Below are 23,352 nucleotides of genomic sequence, written 5' to 3'. Positions count from 1 at the left end.
CAGAAATGGGAGGTTGAGGCCAAGGCATTTCTTCTGTCAATTTTCTTTGAGAAATTATTATTTTGGAGTCATTTACTACAGGTGGTAAATTACTATCTCTACAATTTTTCAGATGTTGCAGATAAGGGTTTTAAATTGAAATACAACAATTACCTTCCCTGTGTATGATGTATGATCTTCCAAAGCTCTAATTCTCCCGTTTCATGCCAAGGCCTGAGATTTGCAATGGCAAAATCACAGTAAGTCAAGCCTGAGTCCTTAGCTACAACAAACCATATTTTACATATAAAAGGAAAACGGCTGCACCAGCACGAACCTCTGGTTTTATATTACTAGTGTTTTGTACATGGCACTTCAATGACTGTGGTATATAAGCTGATTTATTTTGTACATGCAATGTGCATTTCAGAAGTAATAATTTTTTTTTCTGATGATACAGCTTTATATCTTGCATATGAAACACCAGCCCAAAAGCTGTTTTCAAAGTTACACAAATATTACATCCAGTCTACTATGCAAACATTCATTCTGGAATCTTGACAACAAGGAACTAACTTTTAATGCTTCAACAACATTTGCAAGTTGGAAAAAAAATAAAGAAATGTTCTGCGTCAACAGGATCCTCCCCTTCAAGGAAATTAAATGCCAAAAATAAATATGGAATTCCCTCATGTGGCCCTAATGTTTTCTTCACTGTTTTCCCATAGACTTCAAAAACCAGAAGAGTATGCCTGGATTTTAAAGAAACACATATATAAAAAAGTTATTTTGCAGAAGGAAAGAAAATCTACATACATGTATTTCCACCAGGTTTTGAAGTTTCTAATTAACTACATGATATGCATGGATAAAGTTAGCACAGTAAGATGAAATTTACAGATTTTGTCCAGTTTCTTTAACTGAGAATAGCTGAAAACAGAAAAGCTTTTGGACACGGAAGCCGTATTTTTAGTACTGAAACAGAAATAGCAATGTTGAAGCTAAATGCAGATTATATTTTAGCTTTTTTTTCCCCTTGATCTTCTCCTGATTTTTCTGACGTTTGCAGCCACACCTCCCAGTCCCTAGGATGAGGGAAGCAATCCTGTATAGCAAGCACAGCGGAGGCTCTGTTGCCCCAACACATTTCCCTTTTCTGCCTGTCCCCCTCCCTGTTTAGACATCTCCCAGCTCTTCACAGACCTCCCATCTTGCTGAATTGGTCGGCTCCACTGCTGTGATTCAAGTCACTGTCTTCTTTCCAAACTCTCACACCCGTCTCATTTCATCTTCTTTATCATCATTCTTCCTTTGTCCCTTGTCTCCCTTCTCCAAACACAAGTTGCTCATGTCCTTCTGACTCCACTGTTCATGGCAATTTCTGTTCTCCCTCCTTTATCTTTGACTGTTCATAAGCCATTTTAAATTGTATCAGGCAGGGAGGCTTGCCTCACAGACAAGGCCTACAAAGATTCAGGTCAGACCCCGGTTCAATTACCAATTTGACTGCAGGTCCTGTGCCACTCCAGGTAACCCTGCTCATGCTGCATTTCTACGGCAGAAATACAAGGTTATGATTTTCCTTCCTCAATGATAGCACTATGAGGATAAAGAGAGGCTGGAGCATACTCATTGATTCAAAATCTTTGGAGAACTTCAGTGTAAAACTCTAAATATACAAGGAGCGGTCTTCCGAAGTCTAAAGCTCTGTCTAATTTAGGTGATTTTCTATGGAGAAATGGACATAACTGACTCAACACAACTTCGACCACCTTATTGAGTACAAACTGTAAGAGCCAAGGACTGTTCATTCTGGTTCTGTATATGTTAGAGTACTATCAAGACACCTAATACGGAACAAATTCTAAGTAGTAACCCTTTTACTTTTTTTTTTTTTTTTTTTTTTTAAGACACAGAAGCACAACACCCATTTATAAATTGAAGAGCATATTAGCACATCAAGTCTTTTTGATGCCACTACATCAAAACACAAACCAACCACTATTTAATTTAAAATGCTACTTTCTTAAGGGTATGTAAGTAACAGGTGACTTTTTAATTTTTGGATCTTTCATGATGTAGGCAATATGAAAATCTTGGACTAAGTGAATTATTTGATCCTAAAACCGAAAAGCCAAGCAGCAAACACACACTATTATGGTGGCATACCAAAATTAACAAAACAGAGTATCAGATATCAACTTACAGGGCCCTGTTCTAAAGGACGCAATGGCCAAAGAGCATGGGAAAAATGTTCAAGTGTTGGCTGCACCTGCAAAACTGCATGCAGACATTTGTGCTGCGAATAAACAAACAGTCAGCCATGCAGCTATTTGCAGAGCTATTTGCACTTACAAATGTCTACATTCATACATAAATGCTGGGCTTGAAGGGCACAGCATTCATGCCTCTAAAATGAAAAAGAGAAATTATGATCCTCGTGTTTAGGGCTGTTCATGTGAGACATACAACTCTGTAAGTCCCAGCTGTCATTCCTACAATTATAGCCCCTCCTAATTCCTGCCAACCAAGATCTGATGCAGCTACAGCTTAATACAGACTGATGTTCCTTTCTAGTCTGTGCTTTATGCATTTACCTTTTAAATACCAGTTTTGTAAGGTTCCTGTGCAAAAAATCCTTCTTGCTTCTCGGGGAAAAGGGATATTAATTCCAAAACAAAACAAAACACACCAAAAAAAAAAACAACAACAAAAACCCTCAGAAACTGAAGGACTTGGTCAGCCTGGTCTGGGAGGAAACTTTCTCCTTTCTTCTCTTTCTGTCTAAGCTCGGGGATTCCCACGAGGTGAGGTGCCTCGCAATACTGGACGGCCCACCAGTAGAGGTACAGAGGTCAGTACCTGTACAAGGCTCTGTCATTGCCAAAGCGACCGGCATAACAAGCAAGAGAAGAGAAACGTTGGCAGGTCATGAGAGGACAAGGAGGTGGAAACTGACATCAGACTATTCTTTTTTTTTTTTTTTTTTCCAGCAAAATACTAAAAAGCAGCAATATTTAAAAAGATGCTATGTTCTGCTGCAGGCATAGGGATTCCTATCTCTGTGTTTGTCAGGCAATGACTTTATATTTGATTTAATTTCTATTTGATTTTTATTTGAATAAACTTTGTATTTGGTCAAGTAAACTCTGCATACCAAAACATTGCCAAACATGGTATGCTAGTAACAGAACTGAGTGAAAAGGCATTGTGTGAAGGGAGGAATTTAGATGGATGGGAGGATACTCACATATAAAATGTCAATCAATTATGCAACCATCTGCATGACTCAGTAGATGTGAAAAATTATTATCCTACAGAAATGTACTTAAAAACATATGGAACAATATTCTTTCTCCATAACTTTCCTCTACTCCACAGTTCCTCGGTCTGTTTACCAATCACAAAGGTGCTTCAACACCATTATGGATTACAGCACATTTCATTAAACCTTAATCTTTTGCAGGAAATAACAAGACTACAGCCTGTAGCTGCTTCACCCAGGCTTCACTTCCCACATCGTGGTAACTCCTGCTATCCAAGTATGAAACTCAGTAACCCACTATATTGCTGCACAGGACATTATCTCAGAACAGGATTTTCCCTTTTTTAGGTCAAGAAATAAATGAAAACTTGAGCCCTCTGGGTAATGGTCAGACACTTGTAACTGCTTTACTGTACCAAGAGTCATGTAACACTTCATAGTACACAAAGAGGGCCAGATTTTCAAAGCTGCTCAATACTTAAGGCTTCAAGAGAATTTCAATCCTTTTTAGGCTCATGAGTGAAGTGCCTGAATTTTCAAGCGCTCAGCACCCAGTGAGAACAAACAGTCCTGTTTGTATCACTTGTACAGCAATTGGCCATTGCTCAGAGGACATTATCAAAAGCTGTTCCAGCTTTGTTCTTTTCAACAGCATTGCTGCCTAATGGCACCAAACATTTCCTGCAAAATAAAGATAGGCTTACTTAGCTTTTCAAAATAATCAATTTGAAAAAAATGGGACAGAGAACATGTGGAATGTATTAACAGGTCCTGATTTTCAGAAGGAGCTATCAGTCGGTCTGTATGAGAGTAGACCACTCTCCTGCTGTGTAAGCTTTGCACTTTAGGAATTTAGAAACTGGCCAATGGCAGGGGGAGGTACGAAATTCCTTTTCTGCTGAACTCAGGCATAAAAGGATCTAAGCTCTGAGGTACCTTGTCACTTTGCTTTCTAAGAAATAATTTCTCTAAAAAACGAGTATGTTTTGCTAATCTGTGCAAGTCATAAAAGCAAGTTTACATAGTTTGGTGTTTCCCCGCTACGCAAAAGATATTTCTGTTAAAATTACAGTTAAGAAACAAGATGTAAGTATGGTGACTGAAGCACAGTACAAATTCAGGAACAGACTGTTCTCTATTGAATAACCTTCTGGAAAAAAAAAAAAACAGACAAAGCAGAGACTTGACATTGTTTGCCATTGTGACTGTTTTCTGATTGTGTCTCAGTATGTGTTGTCGTGGTTCCGCTCGAGTGGGCAGCCGAGCTCCACCACAGCCGCTCTCTCACTCCCCCTCCTCAAAGAGGAATGGGGAGAAAATATGTGAAAAGGGCTCAAGGATTGAGATAAGGACGAGAAAATCACGCAATAATTATTGTAACGGGCAAAACAGACTCGGCATAAGGAGATAGTAAGATTTATTGTCTACAACTAACAAGCGAGAGAAGTGAGAAAACAAAGGAAAAAAAAAAAAAAAAAAAAAAAAAAAAAAAAAAAAAACAAAAGCACCTTCCCCCCATCCACCCTTTTCCACCTCCTCCCCCCGAGCGGCGCAGGGGAACGGGGAATGGGGGTTATGGTCAGTCTACAGCACTTCTTCTCTGCTGCTCCTTCTCGGTCACTCTCGTCCCCTGTGCTGTGGGGTCCCACCCACGGGATGCAGTCCTTGATGAACTGATCCGGCGTGGGCTTCCCACAGGCAGCAGCTCTTCCAGAACTGCTCCAGATATGGGTCCGTACCACGGGGTCCATCCCTCAGGAGAAAACTGCTCCAACCTGGCTCCCCTACGGGCAGCAGCTCCTGCCAGATCACCTGCTCCTGCGTGGTCTCCTCTCCACGGGCTACAGGTCCGGCCCGGAATCTGCTCCGGCAGGGGTCTTCCACAGGCGGCAGCCTCCGTCGGTGCAGGGCCACCTGCTCCACCGTGGTCTCCTCCACGGGCTGCAGCGTGGAACCCTGCTCCACCGTGGTACTCCATGGGCTGCAGGGGGACATCCTGCTTCACCATGGTCCTCACCACAGGCCGCAGGGGACTTCTGCTCCGGCGCCTGGAGCACCTCTCCCCCTCCTTCTACACTGACCTTGGTGCAAGGCTGTTCTCCCACTCCCTTGACTCTCCCGGCTGCTGTGTGGCGCAGCGTTTTTTCCCTGTCTTAAATATGCTCTCACAGAGGCGCAAAACAACATCGCTTATTGGCTCGGATCTGGAAAACAATGGGGCCCTTCCCAAACATGGGGCAGCTTCTAGATCTTTCTCACAGAAACCACCCCTATGGCTCCCTGCTACCAAAACCTTGCCACGTAAACCCACTACATGTGTGCATGCATGCACAAGCACCTTTTTATAAGTAACTGTTATAGATGCAGCAGGTGGCTTAGTAATAAAACTGAATTAAAATAAGCATAAAATCTTGACTTTTTTTTTTTTTTAAAGTCTTTTCTTCCCCATTTTCTGTTAAAGTCTGAAAAAAGGCCAAATTTAAGTAATGCTTGCTGATTTATTTATTTATTTATTTTTGATAACATTAACTACAAGAACCCCTCAAATAACCCACACCAAAGCCACAGCTGTGGAACTGGGACAGCTAAGCAAAAATGAGGAATCGGCACTGCTTGCATGGCCTGCTTCCCACTCAGGAATGGCTATTCAGGAATTTCAGTGGTCCCAAGGTACCTTGAGATCTCCTACTCCCTCCCTTCATAAGTCCCCCATTAGAAAATGCTATGTCTCCATTATTAATGCATGGTTCCTTGTCAGTAACCTCTCCACAGCAGAGTGACATTTTAATCTATATAAGACTTCAGGCAATGGTAACAGCATTCAAATTCTAAAGGGTCAAATTTTAGCTTTAAATCATGTCTGCGTTAGGCTTTTAACTTTTGTATTTTCTCCCTCTGCCACATTTCCCCCTCTTACTCCTACTATCCTTCACGGCAGCTTCTAAGTTTCAGAAAACTCAAGAGCAGTAAAATACTCTAATTTTGGTGCTCATGCATTGCAAATATACTCACAGGGAAACCTAGGCATCACCCTTAAGACAAGCAATTCAGTGCAAGCAGAAAACACCAGACAGTTCAATAAGGTTATCTGAGAATACACAAAATATGCAAGCAAAGAGAACAGCAATCAAAGCTAAAACAGATGGTATATGAGATGGTACAATCTCAGAGTCTGAAATCATCACTTACAGCACTGAGGTGAAGTGCAGGAAAACAACCACATCGCAGAAGCATTACTTCAGCTGAGAGTCAACACAAATCAAAACCAAATTGCAATCCACCGGGAAAACGGGCTCTACTAGTCTGTGAGTTTACAAAAATACAAAAAGACACTTCCCAACTATAGCATAATATAGCCTTGCTTTTTAGCAAACTGCACTCAGATGTTGCTCCTCTGACATCATTAATCTCCATGGAAACATTAGAATGACTGTTGGCCTGAAATAGGCTCTGTCATCCCAGATCAACTCGTAAGTAGTCCAGCAAAAGATCTTATATCTCATATTTTTGGCTGTACATTTTCACCAGTGAGCACAACTGAAGAATTACAATTCCCGTGGCTGCTATGAAATAAAGCTTTCTTTCCTGATAATCAGAACATGCAAAAGTTGAAACATTTTTCCAGCTGAGTCCAAGATAGATTCAAAGATCACCTACTTTTGGAGTAAGATGCAGACTGAAAACAAATGAAAAAAAACAACAACGAAAGATATGTCTTTACTTAAGGTTAGAAGATGAAAATAACTAGGAGACTAACCTCCTGAAAATCCACTTGTATATCTGCATAGCAGATTTGCAGAGCATGCTATTTTCCATAGCATTTCTCTCTACAAGCAAAGAGCAGTGTAGAGCAAAGAGAACTTTCTAAAAACATTTATTAGTATTTACTTTGGGGGGTCATCAGGGAAATGCCTGCATTAAACGGAGTGCAACCAGATGGCTTGTGTTGGGTTTTTCTTCCTCCTTCTCCACGCTAACACTGCCAGCCTCCACGACTAATGTCCCAAACACAGGGTCAAACTGTTACTCAGAGATGTTTTACCTACAAACAGGTCCTCTGCAAACGTTTTCTGCCGAGTTAAACTGACAGAGACAAGTAGATACACTAAGTGTCAGGAAAGCTGTTCTCTTGGCAAGAAGCCATATACACAAATTGTTGCTATGAAGAAAATATGCATTTGTATACGTACAGGCAGTATGTGTTATACACATACAGAAATAACGAGACTTCTTAGGGATCAAAATTCAGAAAATCAAAATTGAGAAAAAAGACGTTTGAGCCTTGCATAGTTGCTGCACTAAATAAACTTGTTTTCTTGAATGTAAATCAGTCATTGTTACGAATTTCCAAGGATAACTAAACAAATTGCCATATAATTTTTTCTGTGAGACGTGAAAGAACAGAGAGACATGCAAAAGAAAACAAGAGAAAAAAACTGAATTGGTATATAAGGATTTCCACTTATTTCATTCATTTTCACAGTCTGAACAAGCATGCAGAAAATTACAGGATTCAATCCTAAAATGAGGCACCTCCACTTACAGCTGCAAGTACTTAGGCATTTCCAGAAAACCACACCCTTACTTCCTTAGGTCTGACCTTCCCAATTTTAACTCTTCCAAGTCATTCCGTGATCACAGTCTGTTTCAGTTCTGGACGGCAAATGTCTTCTGTAGCATATTCGTCTTCTTTCAAACCCAATGAAATCCTGGGGCTCTCTATATAGCTGGGTTTTATATAGTACAGTACTATGGCACAACAGAAATATCTTAAGACCAAGTTGTTAAAGGCTCACTAACTCAAGCAACATCACCGATTGCTAATAATATCTAAGCTATACAGTCAAGTCTGTGGATTTGGATGTTTGTTGTTGTTATTCTTTCTTTTTTTTTTTTTTTTTTTTTTTTTTGTACCTCAGCAGCTTGGAGACAAGCTCTAGACAGAAAGGGCTGAACTTGATAGATGACCGACTGCTGACTGATACCTTTAATTTAACGTGTATGTTGTAACCATCTGAATTTATGAGTTCATTTGTTAATGGGTAAGCACCTAAGTGCTTGGAGACCCACTAGAGACTGACAGCGTCTTTTCAGAGAGGTCCACATCAATTCTGTGGGGATACAAACATGCCACCAAATAGTAGCATTGTTGTGTATTATAGGAAACCAATCTGACAGATCACAGAGGTCTTAACCATAGCTCTTCGAATGGTGGGGTATAGTCATTGCTAGCACTTGTCTCCGCACAAGCTTCATTTAATCATCAAATAAGTTCTCTGCCTGCTGCATAAACGTCAGGCCCTTTGCCTACCTACTCTTTTACCTGGGAAACGCAAAAGAGGATGAGAGGTAGACATCTGATGAGCATCTTGCTGGACTGTAGTCTCCAGCCTAAGGTGCCCAAAGCCACATGCTCTCTGGCTTTGTCCTTCCTCCAGCTAACAAGAAGAAATAACACAGCACCTGTAGAGTGGCATCTTTATTACTGAAGTGCTGAGCAGGCGTGAATTCACCAAAACATTAGAGCTGAATGATGCCAGTTTTACAAGCATGGATCTTGAGGGGGCACAATTGGCTCTTACCTTTTTCTCACTGTGGAAGGACCAAATATACACCCATCTTTGTGCTCACTACTGATTACAGAGTCCACAGGATGGTAACAAACAAAGCTTGTCCAACATGGGAGGAGAAGAAAGTAAATGCTAGACAGAAATGCCTTTTGCTTCCTCTAGGAGTTCCCTGTAGTCTGGTGTATGTTGTGCCTTACACTTGCTAAGGATATAACATCACCTGTGCATTTTATTTATTTATTTATTTTAAATTTCTGAAGAGAATCAACGAACCACTGGATTTAACTATTCAAGGCATATGCACCCAATAATACAACGATCATACAAGGCCTAATAAAAATTTTACCACCAATGGTGGCCGTAAGGTGATACCTAGGGAACATACCTGATCAGACCAGGTGTATAACTATACTTTTCTCTGAACATTCTTCTGCATTTTGGTGCCCCAAATCTTTTAGCCACAGGCAGTATTTTTATGTTAAATGGTTTCCTTGGTGGGCTTTTCTTTCATGAATTTCTATAATCAATTTATTACATTCATAAGAACAAGCTCTAAATAACATGAACCCATGCTAACAGATATATAATCTGATCTGCTAGCTCTGACTAAGCTTCCACCCTTGGAACCTAGGCATGGATATCTGAGGAGGGACAGCAGCGGGATTGCTGCTTACACCTATCTCCGTATTTTTTCCTCCAGGTTTCCCTTCATTTTTATGATTGCCTCAGAACCATCGAAACATAGTGCAACATGAAAACACAAAACCTTTCAGCCACCACAATGACTCAGTAAATTAGATTAGAATTGCAGCAAGAAATTTCTGCTTGTGTTTTTGTTTTCTGTGGTTTTTTTTTGTTCATTTGTTTTCCCTAATTCTGCACAGCTAGCCCACCTTCTTTTCCCCTGCTCCTACCTCTGAGAGTAAAAAGTTATGAAGCCTTAATAACCCTGCTACTAGCATGAAGGAGAAATTGCTTGGCTCCTGCTCCCCATGAGGCTTTTATGAAACATTTAGACTTCACCAGCTCTACAAACAGAATACAAAACACTGCCTGTAGCACAGAACATCAAGGTACGATACACTTGATAAACAGAAAGAAAGGGCAGGTAATTTTTTTTTGTAGCAACTCATGTTAAATTTCACAAAGGGCTACTCAAGTTTTTGTAACAAACTGCATGCCCTGGTTGCTTTTATTACTCGTCCTGACCACAATAAAATGCCGCATTCTGGTCTTCAAACAATTAACTGTAACAAAGAAAACTTGCAGGGAAAAAAAGAAGAAAAAAAAAAAAAAAACACAGAAGACTACCGAACTTCTAAGCATTTATGAAATGGATTTAGGACCAAAAGAGGTAACGTCTGACAGAAAGGTGACATACGTATCCTTCCAAGACAAAAGCTGTCTGTATTGGCAACCTGACATTGCTAGGCAACTCACACTGAAGCACCAAGGGCATATCAATGCAAGGAGTTTGTTAATTGTTGTAAATCTACCATGTCATTTTATAATGCAGGAAACACCAGACATAGCAACAGACAAAAAGAAATGTTGTAAATGTTCCCTATTTAAAAAAAAAAAAAAAAAAAAAAAAAAAAAAAAAAAAGCTCATTGAATACAAGCTCTCTTTTCCAATATTTTCAGCAAGCTTCTGCACTAAACAGATCTCAGCCATTGTGCACTCATGTACTTACATAAAAGAAAGTTCACTAATAGCTGCCTTATTGCAAGGATCTCACATGCAGGTTTTTAAACTTTCAGTCTTGCAGCACAAAAAACAACACGTATATTTCTGAGAAAGGTTCAAACAGGCTTCTGAGCTGCACACAAAATATTCAAAGCCAGTAAAACCATCATAAGGCTTAATTACAGAATACAAACACAGTTGATTAAGATAAACCCTCATAGAGCACAGAATCTTTTGTTAGAGATTTAGCACTGGACTTAGATGCTACAGCTCTTTTGTTTTTAGATAAATAGAATAACACCTATAATAGATACTGAAATACTGGTTTATACTTCTTAAATAACACTAATTTAAAAGGAAGCCCAAACGTAACCTGATCATGTTTGGTATTTTGAAATTTCAATAAAGACACACATTTTCATTTAGGAAATATATACCCATGCACCACACTATGCCTGAAGCTAACAATACAAAAGCTTTCTGAACTGAGCCTGGATATTTTTCTACCATAGCTCAGCACTTGATTTCTGAACAGCATGTATTCTCTTCAACCCATATGAATGCCAAAAGAAACTTCTGTTGCTGTTTGTCAGTTGCCATGCTATTGTCAACTATTTCACCCTTTGGGAATACAACATCCACCCACAATTTCTCAAGTTTGTATTAGTAAGCTCTGCCTAGCACTAGCTGTATTCCCAGGAAAAAGATACCATTTTTCAATTACCCCTATCACTTATTTAAGCTTTATAACAACATAAACAGATTCAGTTTAAGCATTAACAGCAATACTTGAATCATATCCAATAGCAAAGAGAAAAAAAAAAAAAAAAAAAGAGCAATACCCTTTGGTATATTCCCAGCTCCATATTTTCTGTGGACATGAGATCAGAAAATGCTGAGTTGTTTGGCCTAGAGTTGAAACAAATTTTTGGATTAAAAAGGCAAGTTTGAGTAATGCCTGTACCAAATAGTCCACCCTTTTTCTTCACTGCTGGGTATGCACAAATTTGACTGACCAGTATTGACAGAAGAGAGAAAGATTCAAACTTCCTCCAGTGTTTGCAGTGAGATTTGCTTTGGTGATCCAGAGCCCCTGGTGATAATGAACCATCAGACCACAGGATATAAGCACACTGTGTGGATATAAGCTCCACAGTGTGTCACAGTTTATTACTGGAACATCACCCTAATTTTTCCAGAAGGATTTAATAGATTACTTAAGAGAGCACAGCAGTGGGCTCCCATGATAAACAGATACGCTTTAAGGAGCAAGACATTTGGGTGCATCACAAGGAGTTGTCTGGAGGAATAGTCATTTACATCTCCCAGAGTGAACTTAAGGGGATCCTAAAATGTGTACTGCATGTAATATCTCTACAGTGAAAAATTTTGGCATCACACTCTAACATATACCTCCTAAAGTGAGCAGGCTGTAAGAGTCAGAGTAAGGTAGCAACAAACTGAGTAATGCTGATTATAGACGACTCCTATGACTGGAGGAAAGGGATTCCATTGGGCTTGAAATCTCAGATAGCTGTTGACCTATATAATAAAAGACTGGATGTAAAACAAAACAAAGCCAAAAAACCTCTCTCTCAATTTAGGACACATATCCAGTATTTCTTGTTAATCTGTATGCTGTGCACCACAGCAGCTATCAATTGTTGCCAATGTTGCACAACACTCACACATGGCAACAGAGATCAAAATTTCATAATGAAGATGTCTCCTATTTAGGAAGAGCAAGAACTAGATGGAACATCTAGCTGATCTTTTTGTTGGCTTGATTTTATAATGAGACAGAGGTTACTATGAACCAAACAAAAGCTAGGCAGGTGCCAAACCTACGTTATAGTTTTGTTATGGTCACCTGCAATTTAGGAGTGCTTCTGGAATCCCACTAGCTGCTTGGGCAGCCCTGCTATATAGAAATGTGTTTCCACCTGCTACTTCATGAAGTTTCTCTTCACAAGTTGGTCATCTACATGGTAATAATCCCTGTCTACTTCGTCACAAAGTAAGCAGGCTCTTTTGTGGAAATACTGCTTCTATCAGCTACTATCAGCTACTTCAGAATTTACCAGTCACTAGTTTTCCAGTAGCAACAGCCCATAGCCCACATGCTATAGTAACTCCCCAGAAAAACAGAATAAAGCTGGCAGAAGGCTGTGATTTTAAAGTATTACAAGCCAATACCACTGTGAAACACATAAAACCCAGAAATTAACTGCTAAACTAACAGCCTCCCTGTTCTCTCTCACTCATAATCACTTTTATTCTTACTGATTATTGGATAATGTATGTGAAACCAAGTCATATACATGTAAATCTATAGGGAATTGATTAAAAGAGTGATACAATAGTGGACTGAAAGCTTAAACTCAGAGACAGAAAGAGAGGAAGGAGGGCACAAGGAATAGAATTTGCAAATTCTATTCCACTTATAATTTCTAGTTTGTAAACAAGTAACTTACAAAGTAGTTCTGGACCGGATGGAAAAACAGTAGCCTAATTAGGCTGATGTGCTGGGAAACTCTTCCTTCTGTGAAGCAATAAAACAAAAAGAAGTTCAGTATAAAACCTGGTGTCATCTACTAAATCTCACTATAGGCAAAAACACACCCCTCCCACAGTTCACAAAAGTATAGTATCAAGATAAATACTTAAGAACAGGATTCAGTTATGACACCTAAGTCTTTTATTGGAAAGTTTTTGCTGTGTCTTTGCGTAGAAAAAGATAAGTTAGTAAGTTAGTAAGATAAGATAAGTTCCAGGCTGGTAGCGCTGGAAGCTCTGGATGAAGTATGCCATTCCCTACTGCATTGTGCCAGGACAGTGTTTAAAATTCATAAAGCATCCTGAATGATTAATAATCATCACAAAGGAGCAGCTGAACAGTGTTGCCACATTTATATCTTCCAGAATAAACGCTAGCTGATTTTAATTGTTTGCATTTCATGTGTTCCTTAGATGAGCAACATAAAGTTGGTAAGATTTCACTTCAGAATGACAAGCTTCAGTAATATAGGACTTGAGTACAGCAAGAGCAAGAGATGCTTTACAGAATGAGGAACACAATCCTTCTGCACATCCATTTCTGCATTTTCTAACCACCCTGCATACCTCATTGCCAGGTTTCACCTACAAATTCCTATAAGTAAAATATTTGGAAAGAATATGTTAGTATCATCTGTATTTCTACACCACCTTGGAGCCCCAATCATACACCGCACACTATTTTGTGTAGCATTGTACCAAAACAGAACCAAAGACATTCTGTGTCCGAAACAGCTCATGGGAAAAGTTGATAGCACACATTGCTAAACTAAAGGGGTAAAGAATTGGAATTAAGATAATACTGGTCACACAGGGGTCTTGAAACAGCAGTATTTTCAAAGAAAATAGATTTTCTGTGATGAACTGGAGAGGGATAAATGATGTAGCTTGTCAGATATTAAGGTAGTACCATTTGCTGCAAGAAGAAGCAAGAAATCGGAGTATGAAGAGGTCTTGAGTTGAGAACGTAAGAAGTGAGCAATGAAGGCTTGGGTCCTGGACTGCTCAGTGGTGAGGGTGTATTTCGTATTACAGAAACAGAACAGAGGTGAAAACCACTGAGAATCAAGGTAAAGAGCCCTGAAAGTACAAAAGAGTAGTTGATGTTTGATGTATAAGACAGGGGAGGATGCAAACAGGGCAATGGCACCATCAAAGGAACAGGGTAAAAACTGTGGAACCATTTCAAATTGGCATGAGTGAAATAGGACTCCGTTTTATCAAGACAAGTCAAAACATTTATCAAAACAACAGGAATATGATATATTAAGAATCTGGGGAAGAATCAGATGTGTGAATGGATAAGAAGCTTTTTTATAACAGATGTTAGGCTAAATGCATGACACTCCATTCTTCAGTCCATGACCCAAAGAGACCAGATTAACAGAACCGCTTAACACATAAAATTATCAGTCAGAGAAGCATCAAGATGGTGCTCACAGCACTTACTTTTGGGAAAGAGGAAAGTAGCAAAGGAATTTATGTGAGACCAAGAAGGACAAAGAAGACCCTGCAGAGAAAGAGTGCAAAAGCAGCTTTTAGCTGTATGCGTGAATTTAAGAAAAAAAAATGAAGATGGATAGGGGAGACTGATTTAACAAAGTGCACCAACAGTAGATGGAGCTGTGAGATAAGAGAAAAATCTAACTTTTAAGGGGATGAGTTAAAATAGCAACTCTGAAAAATTAAAACTTAAAACCCCATCTTCATGTTAAGTCATGAAACAATGCACAAGAGCTGTTTGATATCCGTATGACAGTCATACCACATTAGCTGAAGGAGCCGAAACAACCTGTAGCTTCTTTTTCCTGCCCTTATATAAGCAAACATTGTCCATGCCTAGTGCAAGTTAAATCCCAGCTAGCTTGCTGTCAACAAAGTGCTAGGATTAGACAAGCACTAAGCAAATGCAAACTCTTGATCTGATTTAACAACTGCATTGAGGGGTTGTACACATTTTTCATGCTTTGCAGTCTACACTGCATGCTAATATCTGTTTTTTTTTGTTTCTTTTTTTTTTTTTTGATAGAACCACAGATGATAATTTCATACTATTTTCTGATATCTATTAAAAATTAAAGAATTATTTCCAATGAAGTCTGTTTACCTCTGGAAAGAAGCAAGGAATACTTTGAAGTACAGGGTAATAAACACTAAGGATATTTTAAAGATCTGCAGAGACCACTGGTACCACACCATCACCATAAGGAAGTCTATAAACAGACTGCAGCAATGCAGGCTCCACTCCAGACCCAAAACAAAGCTGGACAACACTAATAACTCCAGATGGAATTAGAAATTTTATCTGAAACTTTTCTGTAAACAGAAACAAGGTAAAAAAAATAAATAAATAAACGCCTAGTCCTGTATAAAATGGATTCTTGTATTGGGCAACGTACAGTGAGCCTGTCAAGGGTAAGAAAAGCTTTCCTTCTCAGGGTTCTACAAACCATTCCTACAACACATTTTAACATCTGATTCTTCTGTGTACACTCTCCAAAAGCAGCACGCTCATGCTTGTATGCAACTGAGGCACACAAAAAGAACTACTGCTAGCCTATCTCACTGAAGAAAGATCCCAGCAGTGCTATGAGAAGAACCAACAGTATGGAGATGATATCTAATCTTTAATCCTTCATTCCACAAGGAAATCTCACCACTACCCCAATTTCACAAAGAATCTGGTGGCCAGAACACTCAGATGATCAAATTAGCATTACCAGACTTACTTTTCCAGAGACCTGGAAAAGAGCCTGTGTTCAAAAGCTTGTTTGCAGATCTCATCAGCTAGCCTGATAAAAAAAATATCATTTGCTCCTATAAACCCTGTTTCTTCAGGTAAAAAAGAAACAAGTGTGTTAAGCATAAGCACCTGATTGGCAATATTTATAAACCATTCACAGGGGTGTCACTGAGGCCTAACCGCATCACATGGTGCTAATAGCAGTGTGGGGCCTAGTTCAACATGCTGTCAGATGGCCTGTCAAATGGGAATTATGTGCATAGCTACAGGATAATAAATTGAAGTATATGATTAACTTGATCAACAATAACAGAGTGGGAGTACAGGACAGGTTTCATTTTGTACATAAATGGGCCCACAGTCACACAGCTAGCCTGCTGTACATCAAACAATCCATTTCGCTTATTTTTGTGAAGCTGAGCTTTAAATCATGTTACATAATTTATAAATCACCATACTGTAGCCTACTGATTAATACCACGCCTGCCAGTACTCAACCAAGTCATTTCCAGACACAAGGGAAGCCACAGAATTGTTCCGGGGCCCTTCAGACTACTGACATTCATGCTAATTATTTGCTACTTCATGGTCACGTACAGTTAGATATGAAGTACAACTTGACAGGGTTGGTTAAGTCCTTTATTATTTAAAACATTTTTACATGTTATTCCTCCTCCTACTCCCCCTCCCCAAATCAGCATCACAGCAAACATACAAATGGCACTGAAACTCATTCAGCACACAGACGACAATTTCCCCTGCCACATGCTGTCCCTAACTGCAACACCCTTACAAGCACAGAGCCTGAACATGCGCGCACATAAAATCCACGATGAGCAAACACACAGCTGCCTGCTGAGATGTCCTGCTTCCCACTGCAGGGCCTCTGCATCTCTCTCTGCGCTCAGTGAACCTTGCTCCTGAAGACTTGATCAATGAAGAGACAACAAGAAAGGGGTTAGACACACAGCTATCCATCTACTCAACGTGAATGGCACTGCTAGTACATGACCAGGAACAGTCACCCAAAGGGGAGGCGGGGGAGGTTAGAATAGCAAACATTTTCTATTTGTTGCTATAAACTCAAGCATTCGATCATTATAAAAGAGAATGCAGTAAAAATAATGTTTAGATCTAACTACTGCCAAAACCAACAATACAAAATCTTTCTGGTCCCCACTGTAGCTAGTCAGCTGTACAGTATGCTAACAATTGAAATTTTGTTGTTGCTGAAGAAAAAAAAAATGTGATTGGAAGTACTGCAGTAGAATTCCAGGCAGGGCAGTAATTTCTGCCATAACAGAAGGACTGCTAGACAATTTGGAAGATTAATAAGAAAGCCAACATTCACAACAATACTGCTGGATAGGCATGGAGTAAGGAGGGGAGGGGAATGGCAGTGCTATTTTCTTTTTTTGAAGAATACTAGTCTTTATAGTTTCTAATGACAGTGAAGTACTTCTGGGAAGACCAAGCTGATAAACACACATGATCAAGTTTGCCTAAATTTGGCACCTAGTAGAAGCCACATTCCTAAAAACAAAAAAAATCCTAAAAAAAACTGTAGTAAGCAAGTAGGGAAAGAAGGGGATTCATCTATCCAAGTTCACAAATCCTAAATAAGGGAGATGTCAGCTTCCTCTAAACCTTTCATAACACATACTAATAACATTATACATGTACAAAGATCATTATACAAAGAACACAGGAATTACACAAGGAACACAGATACTTATTTTAGGGAGACTGCATTGACAACAGGTGCAATCTAAGCTGACCACTAGTTTCCTAATGGCAAAGCCACTATAGGGGGTTCCTACCATTTTTTGTGCAGAATTACGTAAATTGGCAGTCTACTGCTGTCCTACTCATCTGTTGTGTCTGTGCCACTGTTTGTGAGACTTGAATAACTTTAGGAGAAAACAACAAATCACAAAACCCTACCTCTATCCTTCCTTCCTACATTCTTTTTTCCTTATTTTCTAAACTTATAGTTCATTGATTATTGTTACATTGTATGAGCACAATTGAGGCAATACTAAGTAACAGTGGAATAAGGAGAAAAAGCCATCAGACTGGGAGAGAGAATTATTAAAAAAACAAACAAACAAACAAAAACTTTACACCCAAAGCAATACAACATGGACCTGCATCCTCACATTCCTATTTCATGCTGGCCAGAGACATTCATGTTTTTCTTCAGTGCTGTCCTGTGTGTGCTTTAATTGTAGCATGCTAACAGCAGTTGGCATTTTACAAAATCCTGGAACTAGGGATTAAAGTTTTAAAGGATTTAAGGGCTGCTATTTCAAGCTGCTTTACAATAGTAAAGAACATTGACTTCTACAGAGAGTTGTAACAGGAGCAGTAAAAATCACATCCAAATGGATGTGGGGAAGACAGACAGTATTCAAAATGATGAGATTTTAAGAACCAGCATACAGCTATGTGCTACAGCTAGAGCAATACATAGAAATGAACTGAAACTCTTAACTGTTTGCTGGACTTTGCAACTGCTACTTCTCTATTGTGTCAGGGATCTTTCTGTTAGTGCTGATGTACATATGTACCATAACCAGTGACTTATCCACTATTATACCCCTAGTGTGAAATCCCGGGCTTACATGAGTCAACAGAGAAAACTGCACCAATGTCAATAAACAGAGGTTCCTGAACTGGGGTAAGGAGATTGCTGTTAAAGGGCAGAGGGAGACAACTCTTCCGGAACAGATGCACTTAGCTCGGCTTTTAGCTTGGTCTCCCCCTCACACTAACTTCAGCTGTAGGCTAAGACAACATGCTTATGTGTAGCCTTTTCACCTGAAAAGACAAAGCATGTAGTAAGCACCTGTTTGCACACTGTTGCTATTGAAAGCCAGCACTTCCAGTAAATGCACTTGCCCAACTGCCTGGTACCAGCATCAGATGAGCAAACCCACTCTTGAGATCACTGCAAGAATGTAAATTGTGCAAGACCACAGCAGTGAGAGAAGCTTATGTATTACCCCACTGCTTCTGCAGCAACAGGCACGACACTAATCCTGGGAGCCCAAAGTCACACCCCTCTGCTCCACAGAAGGTCCTTGGATTCTGGGGATGTTTTTGGTTATCTGTTTTTGGCATCAAACTCCCTCTCATGCCTCTTCAAAAAGATTCAAGTTTTAGATCTATATACATGTATCTCAAAACACCCAGCAACAAGTTTGTTCTGAAGCCTCAAGTGTTAGGAGTTCATGGGAGCTCATTCTGCCTTGAAATGATAGCTGCACATCACTCCTCTTTCCTACAGCACTGTACTGAGTCTTAGATGTTATTTATTGCATTCACTTTAGAACAATTGAAATGTAAAAAGAGGAAGACCTTCAAAATCACAAGGCCATTTCAAGAAAAATGCCAACCTCCCTCCCCATGCTGAATTACAAAGGTTGGCAGACTGGTCAAGCAGAAGCCCACAGTTGCCACAGAAAGTAAAGAACCTTCTGTAAGACAGGATGTGGCAGGAACAGAGAGAAAAAGCCACAAAAATATTTTCATCACAGCAGTAACTGCCTAATTCAGCTTGATGAAATCCATCATTTGTTACTGGAGACAGCACTGATTCCTTCAGCGGTGACTCAGGAGTGATACAAAACTGCCTCTACAGAGCAGCCGCACCATAAGTAATATGAAAATACACATGTGAAATAGAAATGAAGTGCTAAACTCTAGATAGATGACAGCCAGTAGAAATAAAACCATTTAAAATATATGTTTATATTCACTGAAGATCTAGGTGCTCTGACTAGCACAATTCTGTGAAGGACTGCAATGAAATTAATTAAGCAGAAATACCAAACGATAATTCCCCAAAATCTCACTTAGTGTCCTAAAGGATTAAACTTGAAAACAGAAAAAGGTGACTGCAAAATGATTTATGAAGATTTTCAGAAGGTGGTAGTTTGACGGTTTAAAGAAGTTATAGCATAAAGTCACGTCAAAGTACTACCATCCCAAAATAAGCAGTATATTTTGCATCTAGTCTTTCTTCTGGTATTACTATTTCCTTTTTCTTACTAAGTCAGAATAAAACAAGATTTTCTTCTACATATCCTTTTGCTACTGATTTGAATGAAAAAAGAATACATTGACTGTCATTATAACTTGCTTGGAGCATAACGAGGTATTTTGGAGAGTTCTAAGTGTCCATTCTAGCCTCATGGTTACAAACAGAGAATCTATCATGACTTCCATATATACTGTACTTCATGGTTGTTTTTTGTTTAGTTTTCCCCCCTAAGGGTATACCAGAAGACTATTTTTTTAAAGAAGACTGAAAGAAACACAATTCCCTCTTATATGAAAGATAATGAAGTTAAGGAGTAACTATCTGTATTTTTCCAACAGGATTCTATCTTCAATTTTTCTATTCATTCCTTTCTTTTGTTTTGTCTCATAGAGATCAAATTAAATGATTATCTTAAATTTCCACATATCATTTTTGCAAGCCAGATTTGTGTTATTTTTGACCAGAAAAATCTCAACAATGGTGTGTTTTAATCCTTCCGCCTTACACCCACTTCCATATTTACATAATGGCATTTATTCACTTCCAGATACTGGCTGTAGATTTTAGTGACACAAGTGGCTTTATTATTAATCAAATTAGATTAATATTTCTAATGCATGAATAGAAGCTCTTAGTGGAACACTGCCTTTGGTCTTGTCAACATACACGTTTCTACAAATTACGACTCCTTCAGATTTCTTCAGCAAAAGGCCGCTACTCTGCAACCACTTGTTCAATGCGGCCTCAATTGGTTTGAACTCAAACGATCCAAAACCTGAACCAATTGTCGAGGCCTCCCCACAATGCAGCCATATCATAGCACGTAACTCACGTTTTGTGGAAAGGCCATATACTGACTTCCCTGTGGTTGGTGTATTGACAGGTCTACAAGGTGCCATCCCTACTCAGCAGCCCGTACAAGAGCTGCATCTTTTAAGGCAATGATATTCTTCTCTAAATTTTCATTTCACTGTCTAATAATGAAGCCTATCACCACCTAATCTTTTTCTTTCTCCAGTTCTTCTCTTTTAACCTGTCGTGCACTATGACTTGAATACAATATGTCACTTTGACGTATATACCCAGCTTCTGTAAACAAGGAGGGCCACTGATTTCAACTATGCAATGTATACTGTCTCAAAAAAGAATCTGTTGTAACTACACATTCATTAACATTTCAACCAGAAATAACAAGGGGAGCTATTATTTTAATCAGGAACAGCAAGATGAAGCATGTGAGAATCATACTTAATTTACATTCAATGATTATTCCTTTTGAGACAAGGTTAGGGTACTGACACTGCTGGGACAGGCAACCTGTGAGGGTCACTTAGGGATGGATCTCAAGTGGCTCCCCCGTGCTCTGAGACAGGACTTCATTCCCCCAGAAATCCACGTCATGGCTGTTAACAGTAGCTTTCAGCACTGTCAACCCCATCACCAGGTCACCTCTGGCAAAACAGCAAAAGGAACTTGAGGACTCCCGTGAAAATCTCAGGCCAAATATGAACAACAGTGACAATTTGTTTTCAATTTCTATGCCTAGGCTGGGCACAGGGAAAAATCCCTCTGCAGAGCCAACAAGGTTACCAAGTTTTCTTACAGCAGATTTCTTAGAAAGAAGAAGTCCAACTGATAACCACCACTCAAAGTAAGATCTTCCTAATGCAACAAAACATTGATTTCTATGGAAATTCCAGGTATTTTCAAAAAAGTTGTCTATTCTAAATTCCTTGAGCATCTGCGTATTTGCATCTCTGAATGTATTCATGTGAATGAGACTGTGAGACCTAAAAAAAAATAATAATAAAATAAAATAAACACTGCTGCAATGGTTTGTTCACAACAATATTTCTTCAACTGAAGTTCATTAAAGTTTGGTACTGGACCAATGACTGGTGGCTCACCATTCCCATGAGATAACGATTTGAACTCATGCACATATGGGAACATAAAGCTGTCCTATCTATATTTTTAAGTCAGTCCATATAAGATGCATCTATAATAATAATGTGCTCATGGATCTCTCACTGAACCTCTGTCATGTTTCCCACTTTAAAAGCCATTCCCTTTGGAAGCTGTATGTGATCAAAGAGCTTTAAACATTTTTTCATATCACTGGAATGGTAATGATTTCAGCACTGGAAGCTTCGTATTTGAGTAGGAGTTCATGGAACAATCACAGAAGTACATGATGTCACTATGGTCAAATGATCCTGTCTGGAACGGAATGAAATCATATACAGACATTTAATATACAACTAGAGAAGAAAAGGTCCATTCTTCAGAACATCAAGTTAAACATTTTCAGCATCAACAATAAAAGCTAAACTATGATAACATTTTCAATTTGATGTATTTAGAGAATCAGTTGAGTGCATATACAAATATATTACAATACTAAAAAAAGAAAGAACTACAAAGGAAATATGCAAACTTGCAGAGCCCCAAACATATACTCTTCATGCAAGTGGTTGGGCTATATGATATAAACAGTTAAGATTTGCATTTCATTTAATAGGATGGTTTTGGTAAAGAACACTAAGTTTACTACTAAAATGACGGCTTATCATTCAGCAACTAAATGATGCTCTAATTCATTTAAATGTATGAATCAAGTCTTACTCAAATTTTATGCTAACCCTGTTTCATCTTATAATGATTACCAGTAAAATGCCATACAAAAACAAACAAACAAACAAACAAAAACAAAAACAAAAAACCTTCATGGATCAATGTTTCCTCCTGAGGGAAGTGGTGCTGAGCTCTGCTCACTGGGGACAGCAACAGGACCCAAGGGAATGGCATGGAACTGGGACAGGGGAGAGTCAGGCTGGGTGTTAGGAAAAGGTTCTGCATCCAGACAGTGGTCAGGCACTGGGACAGGTTCCCCAGGGCAGTGGGCATGGCACTCAGCTGCCAGAGTTTAAGAAGCATTTGGACAATGCTCTCAGACATAGGGTCTGGTTTTTGGGTGGTCCTGTGTGGAGCCAGGAGTTGGTCTCCATGATCCTTGTGGGTCCCTCCCAATTCAGGATATCCTATCATTCTACAATGCCGTACGCTATCATTTCCCATGAAACTCTCTCTATAAGCAAATATTGGAAGGGCATCAATGCAGTGCCATGTAAGATTATCCAGTATCACAAAAGTCTGAAAAGCCAGGTACTTCAACCGTCATCTTATAAAAAAAAAAAAAAAAAAAAAAAAAAAAAAAAAAAAAAGATTGGTCCAAAGTATTCTGTATTGAAGTATTCTGAAAGTATATTCTGTATTGCCAACATCAAGCATTATATTTAATTCTAGAAAGACTACTTGGAAGTTGCAGAGAAGTCACATTATAACAGAGAAAGGCTTTGATAAAATGCGTACATTTAAGCCTATGATTGACCTCACTTCCATGAGGCTAGTTGTGAAAAAAATAAAAAAAGGCCTAAAAATTATTATTTAAAAAAGAAGAGCAAAATCATCAGATATTCTATTCTGTGGGAAAACTGAACTAAAGCA

General features: G+C 39.1%; 1 protein-coding gene across 10 annotated transcripts in view; it reads right to left on the bottom strand.

Moving 5' to 3' along the window:
• PLCB4 (phospholipase C beta 4) overlaps positions 1-23,352 on the bottom strand; it is a 233,445-nt gene that overhangs the window by 117,721 nt on the left and 92,372 nt on the right. For 4 of the 10 annotated variants that reach the window (XM_084513193.1, XM_084513192.1, XM_084513190.1 and 1 more), the window contains exon 3: positions 12,976-13,043. The exons of 1 other annotated variant lie outside the window; for it this stretch is intronic. Coding sequence is in view for 4 of the 9 variants with exons in the window: in XM_084513187.1 (XP_084369313.1) it covers positions 6,434-6,467 (34 nt within the window). In the remaining 5 variants the exon portion in view is untranslated. Of the gene's footprint in view, positions 1-6,433; positions 6,539-11,343; positions 11,411-12,975; positions 13,044-23,352 lie in introns of those variants that run through there. 5 more of the 10 variants (XM_084513186.1, XM_084513188.1, XM_084513194.1 and 2 more) reach the window with 4 other exon arrangements.

This window comes from Aythya ferina (assembly GCF_964211825.1).
Source record: "Aythya ferina genome assembly, chromosome: 3".
Classification (NCBI taxonomy): Eukaryota; Metazoa; Chordata; class Aves; order Anseriformes; family Anatidae; genus Aythya; species Aythya ferina.
The sequence above is the reverse complement of the archived record's forward strand: the minus strand, read 5'-3'. Positions and strand labels throughout refer to the sequence as shown.